At 52.9% G+C, this 27,629-nt stretch overlaps 1 protein-coding gene across 8 annotated transcripts in view; it reads left to right on the top strand.

The window, feature by feature from the left end:
- Positions 1-27,629, top strand: part of TTC28 (tetratricopeptide repeat domain 28) — a 718,078-nt gene that overhangs the window by 668,612 nt on the left and 21,837 nt on the right. For 4 of the 8 annotated variants that reach the window (XM_055374083.2, XM_063705029.1, XM_055374085.2 and 1 more), the window contains 3 exons: positions 6,451-6,546; positions 13,141-13,285; positions 25,945-26,124. In XM_055374083.2, coding sequence (XP_055230058.1) covers positions 6,451-6,546; positions 13,141-13,285; positions 25,945-26,124 — 421 coding nt within the window. The remainder of the gene's footprint in view (positions 1-6,450; positions 6,547-13,140; positions 13,286-25,944; positions 26,125-27,629) is intronic. The other 4 variants (XM_055374084.2, XM_019018517.4, XM_055374087.2 and 1 more) reach the window with 1 other exon arrangement.

Below are 27,629 nucleotides of genomic sequence, written 5' to 3'. Positions count from 1 at the left end.
CTTTGTTCCTTGGTGGTTTGCTGGACTGATTTGGCAATGAGGCCTCTGTAGCTAATGCGAGTCAAGTGAGACTTGGCTTTAGGTTTTTCTCCCTTGCCACTTCAGGAATTGCTCTTTGTTCTGCTGTCATTTTTGAGGTCTCTGCAATCACTACTTTTCTTCTTGCCTATTGGCAGAAAACACATTTGCATTTTGAACCCAGGGTAGGCACTGCTATTGAATGAAAAACAAAGACCCTTCTCTTGGCCAGCACCCTGACCTTGGTGTGAGCCCCAGAGGGCAGAGCAGCAGCCCTACCCTTTGGGAGTGACGCGGAGGACTGGTAGGCCAGCACATGCATGTAAGTGTCTGTGTGTGTGTCGGGGGAGGTTCTGTGGGAATGTATGTGTGTATTTGTATGTGCAGGGTTGTATTTCTATGTGTGTGTTTGTGTGTGGTATGTATATATGATATGTGTGTATGTGACCGGACCTGGGTCAGTCAGCAGATCACATTTGCTGTAGAAGACAAAGAAGAACAGGACAGGCTTTTGACTGCTTCCTGGATCCTGGACTACAGGGACTGCGTTGGTGTTAAGTAAGGTGCACCCATCCAGAGTCATTTAGGGCCAGTATCCCAGAGAAGTTTCCTGACTTCTGTAAGCCACCATTGGTGCAACAAGCATCCTAGGTCTTTAATTTTCCACTTTATATCTGTGTGTGACGCAATGTGGAGAGGGACTTTCTTATTGTCCAGAGAGCAGTGACTAGAGCCAAAACAGAGGACAAAGAAGTAAGTCTTCTTTTTCTAAAGAGAGGTGCACAACAGGGCCAGAGCCCACCCTCAGGTCTCTGCAACTTCCCTCTAGTGCCCTGCTAGACAACTTCCCTCTAGTGCCCTGTGAGAGACACTTCTGGTCTCTCACAGAAGACTGGATAAGGAATCAGCAAGAGAGAACCTCAGCTTGGTTGGGGGTCCTTCCAGAGAATCACCAACAAAAACTGGGGTCCTGCTACATGGGGAAAGAGGCCCCTCCATCCCGTGGGCCCAGCCTCCATGACTATAGAACAGGGAGAAAAGAAAGTAGGGAGGATGCTAGGTGGGAGTGGGCCGGCCACAGTGCTCAGCGTGCCCACATTTAACGTGGCACGGGTGTGTGTGTGTGTCCTGCTGGGTGGGTCACATGGGCCCAGCACCTTACTGGTTCCCCACCCAGGAGGCTGTCTGCTGGGCAGGGACCCCAACCGCATGTTATGGAGTGTGCAGCCAGTGGCAGAGTGGAGGGTTCCGGGGGAGCCAGAGCTGCTGCCGCGTTGAGGGGTGCGGAGGAAACCCTGCAGAGCTCTTCCCTGCCCCCTTCCCCTCTGCCCTCAACACCTGAGGGTCAGGCCCTGAAAGTGGAGAGGCAGTAGTGCTCCCAGAGCCTGCCCTGCCCTCCAAATCCATGCGTGAAAGCCTGGCCTACAGTGGAGGTGGGAGGGAATGCAGTGACTGTAATACACAGGAGGACTTCCTAAAGGCGCGGGGAAGAAAGTGTCAGCAGGACAGTGGAGAGCAGTGACTGGAGAGGAGAGCTATCTCCACAAGGCCAGCCTGGCCTGTAAGCTGAGACCTGGCACACACGTGTCCTGCTGTGTGTGCGTCTGCATGGATGTGTAGTTGTAGTTCTTTTTTTGTTTAGAGACAGAGTCACACTCTGTCACCCAGGCTGGGTTATAGTGGTGCCGTCATAACTAACTGCAGCCTCAAACTCCTGGGCTCAAGTGATCCTCCTGCCTCAGCCTCCTGAGTAACAGGGACCACAGGTACACACCACCTCACCCAGCCAATTTTTTTAAATTATTTTTTTGTAGCAACAGGGTCTTGCTTTGTGGCCCAGGCTGGCTCAAGTGATGCTCTCATCTTGGCCTCCCAAAATGCTGGGATCCTTGTGAGTCTCCGTACCTGGCCAGGCTGTGGTTTTTTATGAATGTACATGTGGGCCACCCTGCTTTAGGGCCGTACGGAGGGTGCTGCAGCAGTGCTGCAAAAGCCCAGTGTAGGCCGGCCATCTGCTGATCACTGTCTTCCTAGGTCTAGGCCTTTATCTGTAGTGAGGCACACAGTGCAGAGGAGAAATCTTGGGCTCTGGGGCAAGCCAGACCTTGATTTGAAACCTGGCTCTGCCCTGTGTTAAGGTAACCTTGAGCTTTTTACGTTTGCTTACCGATGGAGTAGTTACTAGGATGCAATAAGGGTAATGATGACGAGATCAATCCTGCTGTGTAGTAAGTAGTTTCTTTCTCTCCCCACCTTGAGTCTGAGGTTTCTACGGCACTAAAGGCTCTTTTCTGAGGGGTGAATCAACCACTCAAAAGATCCAAAAGATCAAATCTCCACCAAGAAACTGATAGATTGATGCTTCTTCCTGCTACAACCTCTCTCAGGGCCACTGGAAACACCTTGAATAAATGCAGAGTGATGACCCAATCTGCCGTCAGCTACAGCTATAGCCCTGGCTTTGAACCCCCAAGATTGCATACCCAGCTTTCTGGCTGGGATCCTGCATCTCTGTCCCCTGCTCCTTGTTGGTGCCTCTTTGGCTTCTGGCCCCAATAAGGAGCTGAGTGTTCTCTCCATCTCTGACCTCCAGGTCATCTGTGCCACATTAAATGTGGGCATGTAGAGCATGCCGTGGCTGCCATCCACCCATACTCACCTCACTGTGACTATTCTGGGCAAGGATCTTCCCTGCCAAAAGCTGCTGCAGCTGCTGGTTCCAGTCACCAGGCTTTGGGCAGGAGCCCCTGTCCTGTCCCTGCCTATCTTGATGCCTATCAACAGCCTCAAACGGTTGCTGGTGCTCAGCAAGGTGAATTGCCCCAAGCCAAGTCTGCCCACTTGTCAGTGGCAGAGATGAAATCTGCCCCTCACTGGATGTGACTTTGTCCCTCACACTGATCCCATTACCACCCACCTGGGACAGGCTGATGGTCATCGCTGTCCCCCCTCTGGCTGGGGCGCAGTTTTGTTTGTGTCCCTCTCTTGACAGGAGTCACAGGAGTTCCAGTGGGGTTGGGTGGAAGTGTGGATCTTGGCATCTGAGTACTTCACAGTCCCACCTTGCCATTCTTCCCATTTCCTGTTCCATTTTCCCCCCACCCTCTGTCCTAACCCAGAGGAACCCCAGACCTGCCCATTCACATCTCAGGGTCTTCACTTGGGCATGGGGACATGGCCAAAGAGGGCTTTCCCCTGAGGCACTGTCTCAAACACAGCATCTTTCACAAATCCATCTTGGATTGCCCCTACTGGAAACATTTCTCCCTTCTCTAAAACTTCCTGGTGCTTTATCTGCGGGTAGGGAGCCACAACCATGCACCTTGCGTTTGTCACCTGTGTCCATGCCCTCTCCCCTCCCAGGCTGTGCACTCGCCCGAGGCTCAGTCACTTCTGATTTATCTCTGTATCCCCAAGGAGCCTAGCAGGGTGCTGTGTGTTAAGTAGGTACAGGCATGGAATGGAGGGAGGGAGGAAGGGAGGGAGGGAGGGAATTAAGTAACTATAACAACAATAACAAAGATGATAATGACAGCAGTGCGCGTCTGCTGATTACTTCCCAGCACTCAGCACTGTGCTAAGTGCTTTACATGTGTTATCTTAGTTAATCCCTGCAGCAACCATGAGGGGTACTATGATGACACCGAGGCTTAGAGAGGTTAAGTTAGTTGCCCAGGGTCTCACAGCTAGAAAATGACAGAGCCAGCATTAGGAGCCAGGTCTGCCAGACTCCAAAGACAGTGCTCCGGCCCCACAGGCCCTCATCCATCTAACTCCCTTGCCAGGTGATCACCCATCTTTTGCCTGAATTCCTCCCATGACAGGGAGCTTACTACCTCCTGAGGCAGCATATTCTGTCTTCAGACAACTCTGACTAATCCAGCTCTGGAGGTTCTCTGTGAACAAGTGAATTCGACCCCACAGGTTTGTTTTCAGGGACAGGCTTGGACCCACAAATTGAAAGTGGAAAGTCCTTTGGAAGGGGGTTTTGCTGTATTGCTGGACATGCATCAGCTGGGCAGGCTGCCATACACGAGGTTGTCTTTTCTTCTCTCCATCCCTGAGCACTTGAGAAGCCCACCCCAATGACTGCCTGGCTTGGGCCTTCGTTCTGATCTCTGAATGGGGTCAGCAGGAAAAGCCTGTGCAAGGCTGGCCTGGGCATCAGGTTCTTTTAAGGTGAGCATCTCCAGGCTTGGCCCTAGAGCCTCATACTTGTTACAGTAAAGAGCAGATGGCCACAGCACAATGCCCAGAGTGGGCAGAGGCTGGGCACCACCAACTGCTGCCGTGGCTCCTGCAGGAGGGCAGGTGCAGACCCTCTTGGTGGAGGCATGTGCCATAACCCTTAGCCCAGGCAGGGAACCTACCATGGACCCAGCATGCCCAGGAGAGTCCAAGAGCAAGGGGAGAGAAGCCACATGCAGCTCCAGATTCATTCCTGAGCTTGAGAGGAGCCAGGCACCACCGTAAGAGCCAGGGTCCCTGCCTGTACCTGCCCAGCCTTGTGGCTCTTCTCTGGAGGAGCAGCCAGGCACATGGCAATTAAGGAGGGGAACAGGTAGAAGCGCCCACAGCTTGTTGCATAAGTACTTAAAATGCAGTGTTCACCAGGTTCACCTCCCAGAGGAGACAACCTTTCGTGTGAGGATGTTCGTGGAGGGAAGTCACTGAATGGTTTCAGAATCCTGTTTTTTAATTGAATTGAGGCATCTCTGGTTACTTAAATATAATGTATTTGCCAATTAATTTTTCCATTGATGTCTTAAAACTCAGGTTCAGATCTCAGGCCAGCTACCTCAGAAGATGCAGCTCAGTTGAGAGCCCCAGAGGGGATTTAGGAGCATCCTGGTTAGGGCTCAGTTGAGGGAGGAAGGAACCAAAGGATTTTCCAGGTAGCTCGATCACAGCAGAGCAGGAGCTACACTGACAGTCTGCCAGGTGCAGTCCTCGCCTGTGAGGCAGGAAGCTGCAGCCCAGAGGGGTTGAGGGGCTCACCTGAGTGAGTGTGAGCAGGTGAGCAAGTGAGGGGCTGAGGCAGGATTCCCCCCAGGGCAGCCTGACCGCAGAGCAGCACAGAGGGCATGGCAGGTGAATATGCGCAATAAAGACATCCTGAGAAGGTGAGGACCATGTGTCTGATCAGAAGAGAAATGACGGGCTGAGAAATGGCAGCCACACCTTGAATGAGCTGCCACCACCGAGGACCCTCCCTGACCCCTGTAGAACTGTGACCTGGGGACAGGGTCTTCACAGATGGCCCCTGGACTGGTGTTCTGTGCAGTGTCTGCCTTTCTGGGATAGAGGGCACAAGCCAGATGAGGCAGATGAGGGTTCAGGGCCTGATGCCATACAGCACCAGGCCTTCGGCTCCCCAGAGAGCAGAGGGCGCCCCCTCAGGCCACAGGCTTTCTGCTGCCTGACTGCATGGAGTGATGGGGCCTTGCCCCTGATGTTGCTGCCTTAGAGGAGATGTTTAACCTTGCATCTTTGTTTACTCATTAGTCACAGTGAACGGGGCTGAGGGCTGGAAGAGGATGCGAGTGGTGTACTCACGTCACAGCCCAGAAGATGGCGGGGACCCACCTGGCCCTGAGATTCCATGTCCGTACTCTAGAAGATGCCCCATATCAGTTTAGTTCCCTTCTCACCCCTCCCTTCCAGCCATCCTAAAGATGTCATGGCCAGATGTGCCCTGGGGTGAGCATTCCTGGCCCTATATCTAGACAGACCATGAAGGAACCAAGTGCCTGGTGAGGAATTGAGCCCCAGAGGAGCAGGAGGGCGGGACACAGGGAAGAGGCAGAAAGGAAGACACTCCCAGAGGCCTCGTTCTACCACCTGTGTTCAAGCGTTAAGATCAGACGCACACATGTGAGCACACATGTACACAGCTGCTATCGGGCCTTGCTTGGTCCTCATCAAATTGTGAACTCCACGAGGGCAAGGACCAAATCTCCCTGTTCACTGAATTCCCCCGCTGCAGCTCACCCAGGGCCACCAAGGAGGCACTTAGCCCGTGTTGAATGGGTGAATGAGCACCACCTTTCTCTTTGGTGCCGTGAGGAGCAAAGCCTTCCCTCAGGTCGCCCCTTCATGCGTTCCTCAGGTGGTACCCTTCCTAGCTGCCCCTCCCCAGGCAGTCTCACAGCGCTGGCCCCATGGTAGTGGCTGCCTCTGGGTTGATGTGTGTGGAGCAGACAGCCCCAGCCAGCCAGTGAGGTTCTTCAAGATTGCACTAAGCTCTAGCATGCTTGTTCCCTCCTCCCAGCCATCTGGTCAGCCCTACTGCAGAGACAGGAGGGCCAGAATCTCAGGGCTAGGTGGGCCCCCAACATCCTGGTCATCTTCAGGCTTGAGCCAGAGCCCTTTTCTTAGCCTTGGCTGAGGGAGAGTCAAGCCCCTGTTTCTTCATCTGCTGACCCCACGTAGATGCTTCTCTGCCAAGGAGGCAGTGCTGTGTTCTTCACGTGGGAGACCTGATTCCTCAATGCCAGACTGCTGCAGAAATGCTGCCTTGGAAGCCAGGTGAGGGGTGACAGAGCAGAGTGGGTTGAGGTGAGAGCCTGCCTCGCAGAAGGCAGGGCGGGCAGACTCCACAGGGAGGTCTGTCGGGTCCCAGCTGCCTGAAAGAGCTTGTTTGGCCCAAGCAGAGTGGGTGCGTGCATTTCACTCTCCACCTCAGAGTGTGAGAGCCTGAGAAAGCTCTGTGTGTGTGCGTGTGTGTGCGTGCGTGCGTGCGTGCGTGTGTGTGTGTGTGTGTGTGTGTGTTGGGGGAGGGGGAATTGCCCAGGCTGCTGTCTGCACCATGAATTAACTCTGCTCTTTAAGCTGAGTGTGGACGGGAAGCCAGGGAGCAGCTGTACACAGGCTCATCCTCGCTCTCAGGCACTGCTGCAGCACAGACTGCCCAAAGGAGTGTGAGCAGTGTGTTGGCTTCCTCCTGCCTCAGGAATAGAGCCCTTCATCCTCCCTGAAGGGAAGATTCATGAGCAGCGAGGGAAGATTCACGAGCCCAGCCCAGCTGGCATTTGTCATCATTCCAGAGACATGAGCCACGCCCCTGACCCCTCTGCCCCTTGGCTGCTCTTCGCAGACCCTCTGTGGCCTCACCTCTCTCTGCATGCATGCTGGGCCCTCTCCTTTTCCCGCCACCACACAGACTGTGTGCTTTGGAGAAAATGAAAATGTTCCTGAAGTAGGTTAATAAACATCATCTGAAGAATAAACCAATAAAGACAGTGTGAGGTGAGAAGATCCTCTGCTGAGAGCTAGGCTGTCAGTCCAGCTGGGTCCTGGCAGCCACGGGACAGACTGTGAGAAAAGTGAGCCAGTGCCACCTGCTGGAGCCCCTGGGTGGTGCAGCTGTGAAGCCCGGAGCTGCAGCCCCCAGGAGAGGCCACCCACCATCACACCACCTTTAGGGACACAGCGGCTGGGAGGGCACAGCAAAAGCCCCTGTCCTGCCAAGTGGGAGGCCTGATGCCCTGCCAGCCTGGTGGCTTTGTGCAGGTCTCTTGCTCTCTCTGGTCCTTGGTTCCTCGTCTGAAGAGGAGGAGTAACCTCACAGGCCCTGAGCCGGTGAGGCCGCCGTGGCAGGCCTGGCTGTGCCGGCAGAGGGGTGCATGTGTGTTCTACTCTGGGCTGTCTTCATTCCTAAATGGGCAGCATGGCCCCTGCCACGGCTCACGCTCCTGCCACGTGGCAAGCATGTTTCCACCCCTTTCAAAGCTCCCATTCTAGCAAGCGAAAAGCACTGTTCTCTAGAGCCCAGAGAGCTGAGGCAAAGAGAAGTCAGCCAGGGTGAAAGGCCTGTGGAGATCAGAGCAATACTATATATACTCTAAAGTGCTGCCTTGAGGAGCCCCCGGCCCTCTGTGGCCGTTCTTCTACAAAGCAGTGAAGGACTAGGTTGTCGTGACAGTGTAGGAAGGTGGACGGCAGAGAGCAGGTCATCCCTCACACTCCAGTGCACACCTGTTAGCCACTGTGAGCATTCTGCCACCTTGGGCTCAAGAGCCTGGGGTGCCTGCTGCCAGCCAGCTGTGACTCAGAGGCCCAAAACCACACCACCACAAGGACATGTATCAGTAGTGCCAACTCTCCTGGGCAGATTACACCACCAGAAAGCTGAGCCTGCACCCTAACTGTCCCATGCCTGATGCCCACACAGAGGAGACATAGGAAGGGCTGAGGTTCAGCAGAGGGGTTGAGGGCTTGCCTAGATAGAGGAGATTTTTCACTTTTTAAAACTAGAAGTTCCAGTTGGATTGATCATCAGTAAAAAAAAAAAATTTTTTTTAACCCTAGAAGAGGCCCTACAAGAACTTTAGCCCAACCCTTTATTTTACCAGCAAGGAAAAGAGGGAAGTGACATTCCTTGCCAGAGTCACAGCTCTTTGGTGACATGTCTAGGCAAACTGGTGGTCCACTCCCAGCTGTGAACAGTAAGGCTCAGGGCTAAGGAGCTGACTGCTTTGCTGTTTTGATCTGTTGGGAATATATCTTTATGCAGATCTCTAGGCAGAGGTATCCCAGTAAGACAGGTGCAATTAGTTGCTTTAACTGTTGCAGTGAGAACAGAAACTGCATGTGAAAGGGAGCTCACCCTTACCAGCTTCCAGCAGTCTGCACAAGGCAGCAGCAGCACTAATGATGGTGGAGGCAAGGAAACCTTGGGTCCGCCCATGCAACCAGGGAGGGGCTGTGTCCTGCCACATCCTGTCCTCTGAGTCCCAGCTTGACACCCTCCCACCATGCGCACCTCTGGCGGACGGCTCCCAGGGTTCAAGGGACCCTCAGTAGCTCTTGGCCTTGGTTTCCTGCCTGCCATCCCCCTGACCCCTGACTCCCATTCCCTGCCCCTGAGCCTATCAGTCCCAGGGCAGTTCCCCAGTGGGGACCAGCCACATGTGGCTGCTGTCAAGGTGGACCAGGGCCAATAGCGTGGAGAAACCAGAGGCAGCTGCTGTGTGAAGAGCTACTAAGGAAGAGGCGTGGGCAGGAAGGCAGCACTGGGCCCAGCAGATGCAGGACTGCGAAGGCTGCTGCTGCGGGGCTGGGCGGCTAGCCACAGATGCCTCCTGCTCAGGGAGAAAGTCCTGATGGATTTACTTTGACCTCAAATCACGGTTTCAGGTTGGTTGGTTTTTTGGTTTGTTGTTTCATAATTACCAACTATTTCTAGGCTTTTGTTTTTATTTTGAAAAGGATCTCTCTAGGGACGGGTTCCGCGCGCACACACACACACACACACACACACACACACACACAGAGTGAATAGCAGCACAGATCAGAGGAGTATTCTCAAAGGACCGCCTGCCTGAATGCAAGGGGCCCCGTGGCCAGGTCCTGCTGGGCCCACCCAGACTGGGCTGGCTAGGGTCAGTGCCCAGGAACTGTTGCTCCAGAGATAGTTGGTCTGTGAGCTGCCAGGTTGCAAGAAGGGCCAGGGTGGGAGGCTGAGAGCCAGTGCTTGATGTGGCATCTAGGGGGGCAGAGGCCAGCAAGTGCTGATGGGGCACAGGTGGGCTTGGCGGCCTGGAGAGAGCAGGACAAGGTCAAGTTCCAGGCAGGGGGTGCTCAGCTGAGACTCAGAGGCAGAGCCTTCATTGGAGCTTGGGTGCCCTGGCCACCCCATTAATCTCTGGTTCTTGAAGAATCTGCATTGTGTTAGCCCTGGGGATGGGGGGAATGTTCTCAGGGGAGGGGTGTTGACACAGGTGGCTTCCTTATGCTCATCCCCTAGGAAACAACTGGTAGCCTGGGGAGAGGAACTTCTTGATCAGGCAAGCCTGGTTGTTTAAAGAGGTAAGAGGTACTGCTTCTCCCCATAGATAACCCCAGATCCTCTGCCCAGTGCCCAGGCCCATCTGGCCCACTTTCTTCTTCGGCCTGCATCCCCAGCCCTCTGTCCGCATGACTCCTCACACTCACTGCCCCAAGTACCCCAGTCTCTATTTCCCTGTGTTGTTCTTCTGTTGGAATGACCTCCTCCACTTTGTCCAGGCAGGGTACCACCAAGTCATCCCTTGTAGCCCAGATCAAATGGTGCTGTCCCAAAGAGCGTTTCCTCAGCTCAGCCCGACCAGCAGTGGGAGTCAGGGACTTATCCCCGGTGCTGCCCCGCCTCCATTGGAACCCAGGACAAAGGCCCATGGCCTGGGTGGCACCCATGGTGCCTGGCACATCATGGGCAGTGACATATGTGGGATGGGTTAGCGCCACCGGGCCCCTTAGATGCCTCTGGCACTCATGGCATTTTCAATAAAAAGATGCCACCACCGTTAGCACTTAGGCCCTGGAATCCACAGCCTGGTCTCTGCCCTCCTGCCCCAGGCCTGTCTCTAGCTCACATGCCCAAGCCTTGTCTGGCTCTCCACGTGCTGCAGCCATCCTCTCCAGGCCCCACACTCCCTGCCCCTAGATGACACTGCCCCTGATTGCAGGGCATGAAGCAGTGCCCAAGGCTGGGATTCGAGCTCAGCACGTCTGTCCACCACTTCTTCCAGACATTTTCCTCTTTTGAATTGCTGGCCGGCATCAGACTCCAGCCTTTCCCTGGCACTTCCTTGTGTAGTTCAGCATTGCCAGTAGGGGTACCCTGCCCAGACCTCCAGGGACTGTCCAACCTGACATCTTGTGCTCCTCAGGGAGGGGTCAGATGGGCCGGGTGTTTGGTTCTGATTTGTTGGAGTAAGTAGCCAAGCTTTGGAGCAGCTGAAGGAACTCCTGGGTCTCCCTGGACAGCTGGGGCTGTCCTGAGAACTCCCTAGAGCTGGGGTCTCTTTCTCTAGTAGGAGCCTGTTTAGTTCAAAGCCGAAGGGCCTTGAGGTTTGTGGAGTGTCCCCATCAGTCATCTTGAGGACCTTGGGCCACAGCACTATCTGGGGGTATGGCACTCCCCCGGTCACCCCCAGCTGGACTGATCAGACTCAGGCACCTCAAGTTGGGGGTACATGAGCCCATAGTCCAGGCCATCATCTAGATTATGAAACTTGAGGTACATAGGAAGAGGGCACCTAGTGCTCCTGCTGCTGCCCATCTGCTGTCTGGATGGCAGCCTAGGCTCTTTGGGGCCATGCTGCCTGTCTGCTGAGAACACGTGTGTGTGGTAACCAACAGTGCCGTGACAGACACCGCGCGTCATGCCAAAGCGTCTCCTCGGGAGAGCAATTTGGTAATCTCTCCTTAAGGGGAGAATTGCTCTTTGCAGTGTATTCTGTGGAATTAAGTGAGCCTCTGAGTGTCACTCCGGGGTTATCTGTGCTTCACTGGCTCTGATGGCAAAGACATGCTGCAGCCCTCGTCACTTGTAATTACACATTTCCAGAGCGAGTGAGGCCAGGGAGCGGACGTGAGTGGGCTCCCTGGCCCTCCAAGTCCTGCTGCTCTGCTTTTCTCTCACAGGCACCAGGCTGGGGGCTGAGGGTGCTGAGAGCTTGGCTTGGCATGACCCTAGAATTTAGGTCAAGTGGTGCCTTGCCAAGATCACTGGGAGGAGTGGGAGAGAGCTAGGGGTAGAAACCTTACCTGGAAAACACATCACTGAATCTTTCAAATAATTTATTTTGATGTCACAGCTCCTGGCCTGGACCAGCAGAGAGGAGCAGCCTTCTGTGCTTTTCTTCGGCAACAATCTAGTTGCTGTCACTGCCAGTAGCCAGAGTACCTACTGAACCTCAGCAGTGTATCTGGTTTAAGGCATGGTCTTTGCCCTTAAGAGTCCTAGAGTATGTAGCAGAAACTCTTAAACTATGCACAGTGTCTAAATCGAGGTTAAGAGATCACTGATGGTGGGGTGTGGTGTCTCACGTCTGTAATCCCAACACTTTAGGAGGCCAAGGTGGGAGGATTGCTTGAGCCCAGGAGTTCAAGACCAGCCTGGGTAACACAGTGAGACCCCATCTCTACAAAAAAAAATTTACAAATTAGCTAGGTGTTGTGGTACATAACTGTGGACCCAACTCCTCAGGAGGCTGAGGCAGGAGGAGCACTTGGGCCCAGGAGGTTGAGGCTGCAGTGAGCTATGTTTGCACCACTGCACTCCAGCCTGGGTCACAGAGCAACACTTTGTCTTTTTTTTTTTTTTTTTAAAGCTATCTCCTACAGGAAGGATGATACCTTGTCTGTTTAAAAAAAAAAATCACTGTCTGTCCAGTAATCAGGCACAGAATGTCACTGATGGCTGTGCTGCGGCCACAGTGGCCAGGCCACAGGGCAGGTGCTGAGAGGATGCGTGTGGGCAGCCTTGTTGCTGCATTGGAAATGGACTCGTTTCCCCTCCCTGTATCTCTTCTGCTCACTTGTGCATTTTGTCCTCTGTAGGTTCCCAGAGACTATACCAGTGCCTGGCAGACAGCCAGTGCTTGGGGAAAATTTTCAAAATGAATGAGTGAATGAATGAATCAGTGAATGCTCTCATCCCATGTTGGAAGTATGAAGCTTGGGGTCCTTGGGGTTGAAAATGCTTCTGTATTAATAAAACTATGCCTGGAAACATTGGAACACAAATTTAAAAGCGAAACAAAACTATACAGCCATACTCAAACCAACCCACTCTGCAGCTGCTGCCTGGTCATAGCATCTTCCCAATGAGGCCATGGGGCCAGGGGTTTCTACTGCCTTGCCACAGAGCCCGTGCTGGGGCTCAGGTGGGTGCTCAGCGGTTGCTCTGAGCCCAAGGTGGGGGCCAACATGCTCTTTGTCCTGTTTGCAGCCCCCTTGGTACATGAATTGGCATTGGGGCACTGTCCTCATCAGCTTGGTGGCTGTCGCTGATTCCTAATGGTCCTCACGTTTGCCTGCACACAATTGCTCCACACAGGATGTAATTAAATCCTTTGAACAGCACTTAGGGACATTTGATTATGTAGAAAAACTCCATAGAAATGTATGCTGTTGTGTGCAGCTGGTTTGCCCTGCGGTTTCTGACAGTGCTCACTGTAGTGTGAAAATTACCTGAAAGGGAAGAGAACGGAATGGAGCTGGGAGGGAGGCTGGCGGGGGTGCTGCTGTGAAGCCTCAGCCTGCCTTCCATACAGGGGCATGGCTTAGAGGGCCAGGGTGAGTCTTTGCCTGTCTGAGTGGCCCTGATTGATCCCTCGGCCCTTCCCTCCCCAGGAGCTGCCAGAGCATGACGAGCCTGTTCAGTAACACTGTGTCACCGACCCAGGACGGGACCTCCTCTCTTCCCAGGAGGCAGAGCTCGTTTGCCAAGCCCCCGCTCCGTGCCCTGTATGACCTGCTCATCGCACCCATGGAAGGGGTAAGCACCTCCTGGGGGCACAAGGCTCCTCCGCATCAGAACACATCGCTTACCAGTCAGCGCCCACATGTATCCCTCTTAGACACCAAAATGGGCTCCTGAGACAACCGGAGGCTTTCCAGAACACAAGTCCGCTCTGTCCAGCTTCTCAGTGAGCATTTGAAAAATAAGGTGGAGCACAGACTTGGTTGGTTGGTTGGTAGTGGAGGAGGCCTTGAGCTTTAAGTTGCAAATCTGGGTTCAAGCCCTAGCTCTGCTCCCTACAAGCCGGGTACATTCAGCCTCAGTGACCTCATGTACAAAATGAAATGATGCTCCCTTCCCAGCCTGCCCAACAGAGTGATGGTGCGGCTCAGGGAGGCGCAGGTGCACCTCTAAGCAGTTGTCAGTAGGGGCCGTGCATCAGTGTGAGGCCGAGGCTGCCCTTTCCCACCTAGCAGATGCCTCGGGGATGTGGCCATGGCTGTGCCCTTTCCCACCTAGCAGACGCCTCGGGGATGTGGCCGTGGCTGTGCCCTTCCCAGAGGGCTTCTTTGCACCTTGTGCCCACACCCTACTGGGAATGAATGCTTCCCCACCTCCCCACCTCTCATCCTAGAATCCTGTCTGAGCAACTTCAAGCCAGGGCTATGCTTTCTGGTGAGATGGAGTCTCAGAGAATTAATTCCCACCTCCCTCTTGCCCTCAGCCTCAGATATTGTTGGGAATCACTGACTCCACCATAGAGTCTAATGTTAAAGACACCCTTGCATAATCTGCCACAGACAGGTTTTCTGTGGTGTGTATTCACCTGCCCTGGTCTTTGCACATCACTTTTTAATTCAAACACAGCCCTCTGACTGAGCAGAGAGTGCTGGAGGGCTCAGGATCTTCGCAAATCCCAATGGTGAGCCCATCAGATGCCTTTGTGTAGACTGTTAGGAAAGCCCAGGGAGCCTGCAGCAGGCGAGCAGGCTGCTGTTAGCCAGGCTGCATGGCCCCTTCTTCCCAGTAGTCTGCAGCCAGGTGGGAGATTTGTCTCACAGCTGTTGGAGTGGCCTTCAGCAGCTCTCTCTTCTGCTCCAGCCAAATGACGGAGGAGAAATGTATCCCTGGGAAACCACATCTGCACAATGATTTCTTTGTCCCCAGAAAATGCCTATACCTTTCCCTGCCTGGCCTTCCAAGGATGTGTCTTGCCTAATATTTGTCAGGAGGCTGCACTACCTGCCAGTGCCCTCTGGATGTTCTCTGGCTTGGGAACAGGGTGTGGTGGAAAGCACAGAGCCTTTGGGAACCAGCAGAGCTGGATTTGCATCTGGCACTGCCCTTTTCTGACTGGGTGACAATGGCAAAGCTGCTTCCCCTCCTGGAGTATCTGTTTCCTCATTAGAAAATGAGGATGATAACACCCAATGCAACAGGTTAGAGCAGGTTAGACAAATGTGTAAAGCACCTGGCCAGGCACAGTGGCTCTTGACTGTAATCCCAGCACTTTGGGAGGCCGAGCCGGGCAGATCACTTGAGCCCAGGAGTTCGAGACTAGCCTGGGCAACATAGCGAGACCTCGTCTCTACAAAAAATACAAAAATTAGCCAGGCATGATGGTGCACAACTGTAGTCCCAGCTACTGGGGAGGCTGAGGTAGGAGGATCGCTTAAGCCTGGGAGATTGAGGTTGCAATGAGCCATGATCGTACCACTGCACTCCAGCCTAGGTGACAGAACTGAACCGTATCTCAAAAAAAACATACAGGTGCATAAAGCCCCTGAGGCAGCAGCAGCAGTGAATGTGTGCCTGGCGAGCAGTGGCTTCTTGTGCCCAGATACCTCTTCCGAGTGCCGGGTCACTGCCACTGTCCCTCCAAGCCTTCCCTGTGCTCCTGGGCCTCCCGGATCCGATCACATCCTTGCATGCACATTCTTGCAGTCCGTGCACATGCTCGGTTGTCCTTCCCTTCTTAGGATTATGACCCTCTCCTGCGTCCTCCTTTTAATGAGATGACCAAAACTGCAGAGAATTCTCCAGCTTAAAGCTTCTGAGATACCATCATCACTTACCCTGATTTATGTGCCATACCTTGGAGGAAGAAATATAAACCTAGCTCCCTTGCTTTTCCAAGTTTTCTTTACTGCTACTGACTGTCATGCAAACCATTTCAGTGACTTACTACCAGCCTTCCCTCCTGCTCGCCCTGAGGCCTGCATTTCCCAGGGATCCCCGCTCCTCTGAAGGTTATTTGGACTCTCCATTCTTTACCCACTTGGGCCTTCTGAGGCCTTTGCCTGTCTCCCTTTGCATTTCTCCTTTTGCATTCAGGTCCCCAGATTACTTGTTCCATTAATGTTGCACTGGTGTTTGGGGACCGGGAGGGGAGCAGAGGGCAAAGATGGAGACTGGCTGTGACTGCCCCTTCTGCCCCCATGAGGCTCAGGTCATCTGGCGCTGGCAGGCTCCTCTCATCTCTCTGGCCCAGCTGAGGTGTCACCTCCTCTTTGAAACCTTCCTTGCCTCTTCTCCTTACCTTCCTGGATCCCTTCATTCCCCTCCCCACCACTGGGCCCCTTACATACCTGGATGTGTTTTATGGTACCTGAGACAATCAGCCCTCCATATCCATGGGTTCCTCATCTATGGATTCAACCATGGATTGAAAAAATACATATATATTTTTAAGACAGAGTCTTGCTGTGTCCCCAGGCTTGAATGCAGTGGCAGTGATCATAGCTCACTGTAGCCTCGACCTCCCAGGCTCAAGCACTCCCCTGACCTCAGCCTCCTGAATAGCTGGGACTACAGGTGTGCACCACCACGCCCAGCTAATTTTTATATTTTTTGTAGGGACAGGGTTTCACCATGTTGCCCAGGCTAGTTTCAAACTCCTGGGCTCAGGCGATCCATCTGCTTTGGCTTCCCAAAGTGTTGGCATTACGGGCGTGAACCACCATGCCCAGCGAAAATATATATTTTTTAATTCCCCGAAGTTATGAAAAGCCAAACTTGAATTTGCTACATGCTGACTACTACACTGCGTCCATGTGAACGAACTGACATGTAGGCCTTCTGTTAGGTAATCTAGATTACAAATAATCTACAGATGATTTAAAGTATACAGGAGGTTGTCTGAAGGTTAATGGAAACACAATGTCATTTTATACCAGGACTTAAGCATCTGAGGATTTTGGTATCTGAGGGGTGTCCTGGAATAATCCCCCAGGGATACAGAGAGGCAGCTGTGCCTGATTGGACTCAGGACTTAGCTCTGTGCTTGCTGCCCACTCTGCAGTCCCTGAAGGCAAGGACTGCCCCTTATCTCTGTGTCCCCAGAAGCTGTTACAAGGCCTGGTACACGTTGGCGGTCAGTAAAGTTTCTGGAATGGTATGGGGTCCAAAGCAGCATTGCATTTTGGGTCTAGTTTGGCACAGAAAGCAGAAGAGACAACTTAGAAATCAGCCAATAGGCTTTTCATGGCCGCTCTTGGGTTGAACTTGGGGGCTTTCCCAAGAGGATGAAGCAGAAGGACGGGGCTGGGCCTGTTCCCGAGGAGCTTTGAATCTAGTGAGCCCCCTGCCTCTGCCAGCCAGCACAGTGATTTCAGGGTGGGAGCATGCTCCAGTCGACATGCCTGCAGGCCCCACCCCTGAGCATGGTTTCACTGGCCGAGGTGTCCACGCTGAGCCAGTTGAAGGCAGTGACTATTGTGGCGGCTCTGTACTTGAGGCAGAAATTGGCTTGGTGGAGGCCAGGAAGAGGTGGAGGGCAGGAGGTGGCCCTGCCTTGACCCATCCCAGTGCTTCCCCAGCGCCACAGGTCGTCCTGGAAAGGGATCCTCTGAATGTATAAAAGTTGTGCCATGTGTTTTAGAGTTTTTCTCCCTGCAGACTTTCCCGTGACTTAAAGAATATGCTATCAGGATTAGTGGTAGCTGGCTTCAGGACAACCTAGTTTTCCTGTAGAGGTGCTAGGAAGGGGGAAGGTTATGGACTTAAGCCTCAAGCAAGTTAGAACAATGATCAGAATAATGCCTTTATACACTGGAAAAAGCAAAAAGCACTGTCACCAGCATTTCAAAAAATGAAATGCTGCTAGCAGCACCCTGTGCTTCTGCTGCCCTTCAGAGCTGGTTGTGTGGAGAATGTGAAGGGGCCCCTGAACCCGCCCACAGGCTGCAGTCCTATCTTGAGGTGAGGCATGCAGTTGGAAAGCATATCCTTAGTTCCTGATATCTACAAATACAATCTTTTGTGAGTCAGGTATTTGAACACAGGGGAAGGAGTTTGGCTGCTTTAAATGAGACAGAGTGAAACCTTTTTAAAGGTATTAAAGTAAATCATCAGAGCAAGCACTGTTCCTTGGCTAACTAAAATGATCCATTGTGTATCAGTAAAAACACTTAACTGAAAAGTTGGAGTCTAATTAGGAGTCCTCTCCATCCCCAGTTTTATCCATTCATTCAACAGATATTTACTGACTTGTGCCAGGCACACACTGTCCTAAACCTGGGGAAGACAGGTGAAAATCTGGGCCAGGGGCCTGTGTTCTCATGTCTGGTCACTCACAGACTGCTAATGGTGGTGATGGAGGCCAGCACCCGAGGCCAGTGGGCCATGCCGAATTGTGGCAGGTCAGACCCCGTCATCTCGGGAGGGTTTGGCACCCGTCACCTGCGCTGCCCAGGTGGAGGGGAAGGACTGGATCATTCTGCTTCTGGCTGCAAGCACCCACGCACTGCTCCAGAGGCCACAAGAGGGCGATATAACACCGCTAGCCGGCTCCAGAGCTGCCGCTGTCAGCTGCCAAGCCAGACCCTTCTCCACATTTTCAGTGAGAATGCACATCAAAGCCAAAAGTCCAAGACTGTGAATCACTGACACTTCAAGACTAAAACGATTAGCCTCTTCACATGGGGCATATAATTATTTGAACAACTGCCTTTGTTTAGCCGCAGTCCTATTGCTAAGGGACTAGGTCAGACAGTATGAAAAGTGGAACAGAATAATATTTTACCATAGGCCTTACACCAGTATGTGATTTAATTTGGCCTAAGGGAAACACTGTCGTGGCTCTTTCCTGGAACCACGCTGTCCTTTGCTGTCAGGATGGGGTGAGCATGTCCGCTTATCTTTGAGGAGGGCCCGGTTGCATTTGCACATGAGCCATCATCAAACATTAAGTCAGATCCTGTGTAGTCCCCAAAGGAGAAAATGTCACTAAAGAAAAGTTGCAAGTGTTTAGCATGAAAGGGACTACTGGGACCTGTTTGTGTCTGTGGTATTAGTTTTTAATCAAATTAGAGTGAAGGATAGTAACCCATGTCTCTGACCTGGACTTCCTGCTTCTTGCCCTGGACTGATCTGGGCCAGTCCTGTCCCCACCACCCCAAGGCACAAGGCTGCCTCCGAGTTCTCTCCAGCGTCCCTCCCTCAACAGCAAACTTGTGGCAGGGCTCTGCAGGGCTGCTGTAGGCAAAGCCACTCGTCCACTCAGATCCCAAATCACCCCTGAGTTTTCAGTTGGGCCCTTCGTCCAGAGCCAGCAGCTGCTATAATCAAGGAACCAGATTTAAGGAATACCTTACGTTTGGTCAAGTTACTCTTCAAAGGTCCAGATTTGGGGATCTTTCAGGATCCTTGGAGTTTGGACTTGCTCTAGTTATAGAGTCTCTGTTATCCTTACTTTTATTTCCCTTTATTTAAATTCCCTGTTTCCTATATTTAAATTTAAAAACCAAGGTTCTAGGACAGGTAGCAAAAGCAAATGACTTTGATCAGAAAGAAAAGTACATCTCATTCACCTCAGCTTGTGATTCATGAAGTGTGGAGTCACCTGTTTAAAATCCTAGAAACTTATTCAAAACTTGTTTATGTCTGTTAGGCTGTTGAACTGCTTTCCAAGCACTGGAGCTCAGGGATTTCACCTAAGACTTCTCATCTAAGAGTGAAAGCAGGGGTCTAGCTCTGCCGAGGGCTCGGCCATGAGAGTGGCTTTGCCTTGGTTGGGTCATGACTGTAATCACTGCCCTGGGGGGAAGGACTCCCTTGTGTTTTGTAAAATACCCCTTGCAAAATCAGGTAGCAGGATAAGTCGGCCTCTCCTAGAACAGATGCAACAGGAATGAGACTGACCACGTGGCTGCCTGTTTTCTAAATAGATTGGGAGGCTTGGGTATAGCCAGGGAAGTTTTGTCCTTAGAAACAATCAGACCTAGATTCCAGTATGAGGTAGAGTATGAGGCCTTTGAGACTGGCAGCCCCACCACCAGGCTGTCTAATTGATTTCTGATTGAGACATCTGTAGTGATATTCAAATGAGGACAGACATCACCCAAGGACAACAAGCATTTTCACAACTGATTAGGAGGAGGAAAAATGGAGGCAATTACTTGCAAACTGTCTGTATGACTAAAACCAGTGGTGGCAGCACCCAGGATAACCAGCAAGATCTCACGTGGTAAGTGGCATTCTCACCTGGATGGCTGCTGTTACATGAGTGTCATCTGCGTGCTGGCTCTATTCTAGCTGGTGTTCAACAAGCAGACATCTTAACCTTACCCTGGCAGGTTCCAGGCAGGTCAGGGTCTTCTGCCACTAGGGGTGGAGGGATCATTTTTACCAGGTCAGCCAAGATAGAGAGAGAGGCTCCCCTCCGCCCCTCCAACCCTGCCCACTGCACAGAGGCTCCTGCAGCTTGAACAGTCCCTTCAAGCTGATTTGGCTGAAGTTGGACCCTGGGTTTCAGGCAGGCCCTTCTGGCTCTTGCTGGCCATTGGTCACGTTTCTCCAATACCTCTTAGTTTCTTCAGGCAAACCAGTGGGCGGTTGTTTGGCCAAAGCATACAGTTGAATGGGTTGAATGTCCGCTTTTCCATTTCTGGCTGAAATACAGTATCTACAGTCTTGGTGGGCTTCAGTTATGGTTGAGGGTGATTTCCAGGAGGTGTGTGATCTTTGCCAAAACTGTATGTATCCACCCATGATGACAGGATTTCCCAGAAGCATCACAGAAAGGGTTCCTCTACCTTAAACAGTTCAATATCAGTCAGGAAAAAATGTGAAGCCCTATACACAGTTCTGGGGTATCTGGATACCCTGAAGCTCTTTGCCTCTGGAATCCTTATTGTAGACAGTAAAGTCCATTTCATCCCAAGTCTAATCAGTCTGAAAGCTCATGGACCCAGGCATTTTCTTTCCCTCCCCCATGGTGATCAGAGATTTTCATTCCTCTGGCCTATGATACTGTGAACCCCTGAGAGGCCTGCCGTGTCTGCCAGTAAAAAGGAAACTCCCCGGTGCCCCGCGGAGGTCACCTGCAGATCCTCTAACCTTGGCGATAAGCAAGGAGCGCATCTTTCTTAAACTCCAGATTAGGACATGATCAACATAACATTTGCTATGAGTGCTTTCTGAAGAGCTCGACCTGTACTCAACCAGGGCATATGCAGAAGGTCCCGCTGACCGAAACGGCAATCCAATCAGAATTCACCACCCAAAGACACATTCGGGATCCATTGGGGGTTGCCTGGGAGAACTGTGGGCTTGGAAACTGGACTTCAAGGTAACTGCTTGGTGGTGGCTCAGTAAGCAGGTGTGGAGGATAGCGATGGTGACGTGAAGATGAGGTGAGGGGGATGTGATGACCTCTGTCTCTCATAGTCTCTGGGTTAAAATTTGGAGCTGGATGTTCCAGAGAAGCCATTTGTCTCTTTTAGCCACATGAGTGTTTGTAAATGCCAGAGAGAAAGGGAATGAGTAATACTGGAAAAATGATTATGGGCCAGGAGAAAAGAATAGTATAAATAATAGGGGCAGTATCACTTTATTCCAAGCACTGAAGACAGTTGTAAATTCGCATTTGACCAATATATCTGGAGTGCACACCAGTGCCAGGCATGGGGCTAGATGCTTTACCCACTGTGCAGCTACCTTGGCCTCATAGGGCTGTGAGGAATGGATGTTAGCGCTGTCCTGTGGGTTTGGAAACCAAGGTGCAGAGAGGTTAGTGTCTTGTTGGAGTGTGCAGAGCTCCTACCCCCAACCCTACTGGTTTTTCACCCCTCGCCTCCCATCTAGCAATTCCAGATGCTGGGAGCACCCTGACTTGGCAGGCTGACCCAGACTCCGTGACAGGGCCTCCCCTCAGACCCCCTGTTCTTTCCCCAGCATGCAGCATCCCTTCCTGGGCCACTGGACACGGCTTTTCATCCTCTGGGTCCATCTGGAGACAGAAACCACACCGTAGGCTAACCAGGGACGTTTAGTATTGAGAACTATTACCTATGATAGGCAAGTAACTGTAAGATATAGGGAAGCTGTGTGGTTCTCTAGGGCTGAGGGAGTGTACCTAGTAAAGAATGAACATGGGAGGAGGTGTGATTCAGCCCACAGGACACAGAGATATGTCCACTGTTTGGCCAGGCCAGAGCCAGTCTGGAGTTGCTGGCAAGCGCTAGCCCCCTGAGTGTGGGCAGGAGAGCAGCCATCAGCTTCCAGTGGTGATAGGTGCCAGGGAGTCCAGGGACCTGCAGAGGCAGGAGGCCTTGGGAGTGAGGGAAGATTATCACCAGGCCGAGACTGCAAGGTGGCAACGGGACAGCGCTCTGGGCCCGTGGCTGGGCAGGCCCCTCTGGATGTCCTCACCCACCACTGACCCAGGCCAGCAGGAGGGCTCCTGCCTCCTCAGTGCCCCTTAGTGCACTCCACTGACACAGCTCAGCACCCTGCATATCGTGGGAGAAACAGCTGAAGGAATGCAGCCTGTCTTAGAGCGGATAGTGACAAGGGCTTCAGGACCTGAGAGGCAGTAAACTGACAACAGCTGCACAAAGCCACCTCCAGTGCACTCACTGCCCACCCTGTCAGAAGGAACAACCCTCTCCTTGTACAAAGACTGCACCTTCACGGAACCCCTGTCATCACCGCGCCCCAGGGCAGCCCCACAGTGCTGTGCATGGTGGCCTGCCTGCCCAGCACTGTCTTTCCCCTTTTCCCTCACCTGGCCTGGAACACCGTAAGTTCTCAAGCATCATTTGCTGCCTGGACTCACATTGCCACAGTCAGGGTCACAGCCCCTTGGTGAGAGCGCAGGGCGGCACCCCTGGGGAAGGGACAGATTCTAGTGCACCTGGCCCTGTCATCTTCTGCTTTCGGGAATCCCATTACTAGAAACTGCAGAGGTCAGAACATCTGAGTCTTTGATGGAATCTGTTGGAGACTCTGGTAGTTGCTGCTGTAAGGCTGGTGCGTGAGCCACTTTATTGTTCAACCCTAAGCCTTAAGAGGCCAGCAGATGCCCTTTCTGAGGCTGACAGGCCCAGGTGCTGAATAGTGTTTCCTTGAATGTCTCTCCTTTGTAGTCTGACTGATGATATGTAAGCTGAATAGAGATATCGCTTGCTTTCCCCTTTTCAAGTTCACGTTGGATTATAACTAATCTTTCAGTGCAAGGACAGCACACATACACCAGAGGCAGAGCTCACAAGTTTCCTGGGCATTATCTCTAACATGTCCAATCAGTTTCCCCCTTTGAACGGGAGCTGTCAGCCTGCTGTTCTACCTGTCTCCCCACAAGCCCACACATTTCAGAGAACAGCTGCGACTGTCACCTGCCTCATTTCACAGAGTTTGGACAGGGGTCCCATTTGGGGACCTTCACCCAGGGTTGTATGCATGAGCCAAGCTTGGTACCAGCTCCTAGGCATGATGCAGGGAGGACCCAGACCTCCAAATTGGGATATGAGGTTCAGAGAACAGCCTCCCTATCTCCCAGCCTGGACTTCAGACTTCTCCTCACCTGCTAAGGTCACTCTCACTGAGTCCCAGCAAGTCTCCTTGTCTCTTCTCTTGGTGGGCATGCCCTGGTCTGAATTACTCTTGGGTATAGCCCCCTCTCCCGCAGGCAGGCAGGCTGCCTCTCAATGCTTTGCAGGGCTCAGCTTGAGAAGGCATGGCGGGTCCTGACAGCCAACAAGAACCACACTTTCTTGCCTGATCTTCAGCGCCCCCACAGTCTGGCTCCCATGTCCCTCTTTAGCCTTGTGCTCACCTGGCAACAGCATCTGCCCAGGCCTTCCCCAACCCTCACGGACCCTCCTGGGTGGGCCCAGCGTCAGCCTGGGTAGGCTTTCCCCGTTCTGGGGCTGCCATGCTGCCATAAAGGTGTTACATTTGACAATACTGAGTTTCACTCAGCAATGGCCTCTTGTGTGCATTTTAGTTTTCTAAGTACATCATCATAAGTCTGCAAGCAAGGACCATATCCTAAATGTATCTGACTTCCCTACGGTCCCCAGTAGGCACATGATGGACACCACTCAGTGGCTGATGGGAAAGTCGAGGCCCAGCTTGGGAGACTTCTGACAATAGGGCCACAGGAGATGCCCCCCACCCCTGGTGGAGTGTTGGAGAAGACAGACAAGCTGCCTTCAAGGACATGCATTCTCTGATCATTAGGCTTGTGCCGCAGATGAGGTTTTGTGGGCAGAGTTAGCAGAGTTCTACAAAGATGGGCTGCCAGTGAATGTTTGCTCTGCGTGGATTCCAGCCTCACTTCTCCATTTTTCAGCTTGCCAAGCTTCCCTCCGATTCACAGTTAGGTGCTGTCATGACCAGGGACTTGTCTATGAGCGGCGTGTGTCCTGGTGAAGGCAGTAGCCTGTGGGATGATATCTGACAGAAACTTACTGTGGTTTGGGCCTAGGCAGCAGGAGCCCAGGAAGGACCTGCAGGCCTGGGGCTGGGGCTGGCATCTTGTCACAACAAAGCCCTGCGACTCTGGAACAGTGGAGGTGGGTCCAGTTTTGCACATGGCAGGTGGCTCAAGCCCCACACTACCCATTCTCAGGCAGCACAGTTCCCACGGAGCAGCAGGTGGTCATCACTGTCACAGCTGCTGACCCTGTCAGCAGGGTCAGGGCAGCATCAGCTGTGCCACTGCGGCTGGTTCGAGATTCACTGGCACACCTCCACGGTGTGGTGGCACTGCCCTCCAGAGCAGCCCCCTGAGCCACCTTTACTTATGGAGCCGGCCAGGGAGCTCAGGTGTGGCCCATGGCAGGCCATGGGGCCCAGGTGCCTACAACTCTTTCTCCTCCCTGTGCTAACCCAGAGCTCATCCATAGACAGTGTCGGGGTCACTGTGACACACCCCTACTTCTTCCTGCCTAGGTTGCACAATTGAACAGTGATTAATTTACCTCCTCTTGGGAAATACTGTAGCTCTTTTTTTGTTGTTGTTTTGAGACAGTCTCGCTCTGTCCCCCAGGCTGGAGTACACTGGTATAATCTTGGCCCACTATAATCTTCACCTCCTGGGTTCAAGCGATTCTCCTGCCTCAGCCTCCTGAGTAGTTGGGACTACAGGTGCATGCCACCACACCCGGTTATTTTGGATTTTTAGTAGAGATGCAGTTTCACCATGTTGCACTCCTGACCTCAGATAATCCTCCCGCCTTGGGCTCCCAAAGTGCTGGGATTACAGGTGTGAGCCACCGGTGCCTGGCCCATGCTGTAGCTCTTACAGCAAACAAATGAAAAACAAATTGGCCTAATAATTTTTATTTCTGCTTTCGCTAGATGGAGCTAGAAATTTTTTTTAAAAGAAAGAAAAAAAAAAACCATATGGGTTTACAGAGACTGAACATCCCGCCAGGCATGTGTCACTTTGGGTTAGCCTAGTGCCCTGCCACTCTCAGTCAAGTGCCCACGGCAGCACATCAGACGGGTCAAGCGAGCACATTTGCTTCCCCAGGCACAAGCGAGTGGCACCCTGGTGGGTGTCCGCTTGTCAGCCACTCCTCAGCAGATGGGGTTGGGGGGCAGGCCAGCCCCGCCCCTGGCACCCAGTGTTGCGCAGGCTCTGTGGACCTGGGACCTTCTTGGCAGGCTCTGGGCTGCAGCAGCAGCTTCCACGCCACCTCTTTGTTCACCTCAGTCTGTGTGGACCCAGCTTCCAGGATTGTTGCCTGCTGCTCTCATTAAGATGCCCGCGCCCTTAGCCTTGTTCTGCAATGAACAGGAATGAGGCTGTGTCCGCTGTGGCCCTGTGCGCACCCTGCCTCGAGTCCTCATGCTCGGCCTTTCAAGAGGGATGGGAGTCATCTATGTATTGGGTCCCCTGACATCCCCAGAGGGAACAAGTGGGGATGGCACCTCCCAAGCCCAGAGCCAAGGGGCCACTCTTTCTCAGAGGAGGTCACGGAAGGTCCTAGAACCCAGCCCATCCCCTTCTACAGGGGCTGTCATGCCAGCCCCCAGACCTCCCGTCCTCACTGTGATTTTCTAGCCTCTTGTCCACTGAAATGGAAAACAGATCTTGTTTTGAGAGGGGCCATTCCCACCCCTTCTCAGGGTGCCTGTGCGGTACAAACCGGTCTCCAACCCACTTCAGGTTCTTGTGAACTTCAAGAAACTGTCCTCTAACCTTCTCAGGACTGTGAGGCAGATGGATGCTGCCAGGCCAGCCCTTGCCAGTCCACAAGCGAGCATGCCAGTTGGTGCCGCTCCTGCAGGGCTGCAACTCGGCCCATGCCCCATGGCGCCCCACACCCCATGGCGCCCCACACACCCACAGGCCTCACCTGCTCGTGCTTGTGTCATCCAGGCTAGGGCTCAGGGTTGTCCTGGTGCCTGAAACCCCTGCCTGCTGGGCCACCCATGTCAGCCTCTCTGTGCTTGCTCCATAGGGCCTGATGCACTCCAGCGGCCCCGTGGGCCGGCACCGGCAGCTCATCCTGGTTCTGGAGGGGGAGCTCTACCTCATTCCTTTCGCCCTCCTGAAGGGAAGCTCCTCCAACGAGTACCTCTATGAGCGCTTCGGCCTCCTTGCTGTCCCTTCCATCCGCTCCCTCAGCATGCAGTCCAAGGTAAGGCTCACACACATGGTGGGGGGCTGGGGGCTTGTTTTCGGGTCACGAGGCACCGTCTATCTGGTCGGACTGGGCTGTGTTACTAAGGCATAGCTGTGATCTCAAAAGTGTTGATTTTATGATTTGCACGCAGGTAGCGTGACTTTAGAGTAGGTCTGTCCAAAAGCGGGGCACGGCCCTCATGACCCCTGGCCATTCTTTGCTGCCTTGGGAAGCCACAGTTTGTGTCATGTCTAAGTTTCTTTGCTGTGACATCAGGGTACTGAGCTGCTCTGAGGTACATAGTGAGGCTTGAGGCCTGACTGAGCACCTGAGGGGGCTGGTCACCCACCATCCACACGATGCCCAGTGGGCAGAGCACAGCCACCCAATTCACCTGGCCCTTGAGCTGACTGCTGGCTGGGCCCCAGGCAGGGAGGGCAGACAAGCAAGAGTGGAGCTGAGTGGAAAACAGCCCGACAGGCCAGTGGAACTGAAAACAAGTCAGGTGGCTTTAAGGGGGCAGTCAAGGACTCAGGTCTCATTCAGCAAGAATAATCAATTTGGAAAAAAACGCCCAAAAATCAAGAGAGTAACAGTGGGCCACCCTGAGTCATGGGTCTCACCCCACAGCCACCCTTGGCCCTGCCCACCTGATTCGAAACTTTTGAAACAAGCTTTAATCTTCTTCCCCTTCTCCAAACTCTCAGAGACCCCAAAATCCTGGCTTCCCTCTGACCCCTCCACAGTCCCACAGGGCTCCGCACCCGCCTGGCACTCCACTTGCAGCATCCCTGCCTGCACGGCTGCAGGACTGTCTTTAACACAAGGGCCTGCATTGCTCCATCCTCCAACTCCGGATGTCCTTGAGCTGCCAGCTGCTCTCAGAGCCCTCAGACCCCATCTGCCCTAATACCCCACGGCGGGCGGGACAGGTCTTACCCAGATGGGCCTTTTTACGGTGGCGGAAAGCATAGGTGGGGTTAGGAACCGAGGCTGGGCCCTGTGCATGGGTGGCCCCCACAGGACCTGTCTTGGCTGCTTTGATGACTTGCTCATTGGCGTGGCCTAAGTGGGGTCAGTTTCTGCCTGACAGGTTTTTGTAGATCTGAATTTTGACCATTTTTGTGGCTGGATAATACTTTTCTTATGAAGCAAAGAATCAGTTCAAAGTGAAAGAAGTTATTTTCTCTAGGTCTCTCAAGTTTCCAAGCTGATTCTGAATCCCAGATAGGAAGCGAGCTGGCCTTCTCGACGCTCCTGCCACCCAGCGGCCCACCATGCCGGCTGATAGCAGCACTCTGGGTATCAGATGCCTCCACCTTCAGAAAGCTTTTATTTTGATGACAACAGCCAGCTAGCTGTTTGTAGCTTAACCAGAAACCTGGAGAAGGCCATCTCATGACAGGCATCTGGTGTTTCTCTTACCCAGAGTTTAAGGCATCACCAAGCAGAGGCACCAAAAAATTATTTTGAAATAACTTCATACTTAATGTTTCCCAAAAAGTACCAAAAGTCATCAT

This window comes from Gorilla gorilla, chromosome 23, assembly GCF_029281585.2.
Source record: "Gorilla gorilla gorilla isolate KB3781 chromosome 23, NHGRI_mGorGor1-v2.1_pri, whole genome shotgun sequence".
Classification (NCBI taxonomy): Eukaryota; Metazoa; Chordata; class Mammalia; order Primates; family Hominidae; genus Gorilla; species Gorilla gorilla.
Note: the sequence above shows the minus strand (reverse complement) of the source record. Positions and strands in the feature narration are given on the sequence as shown.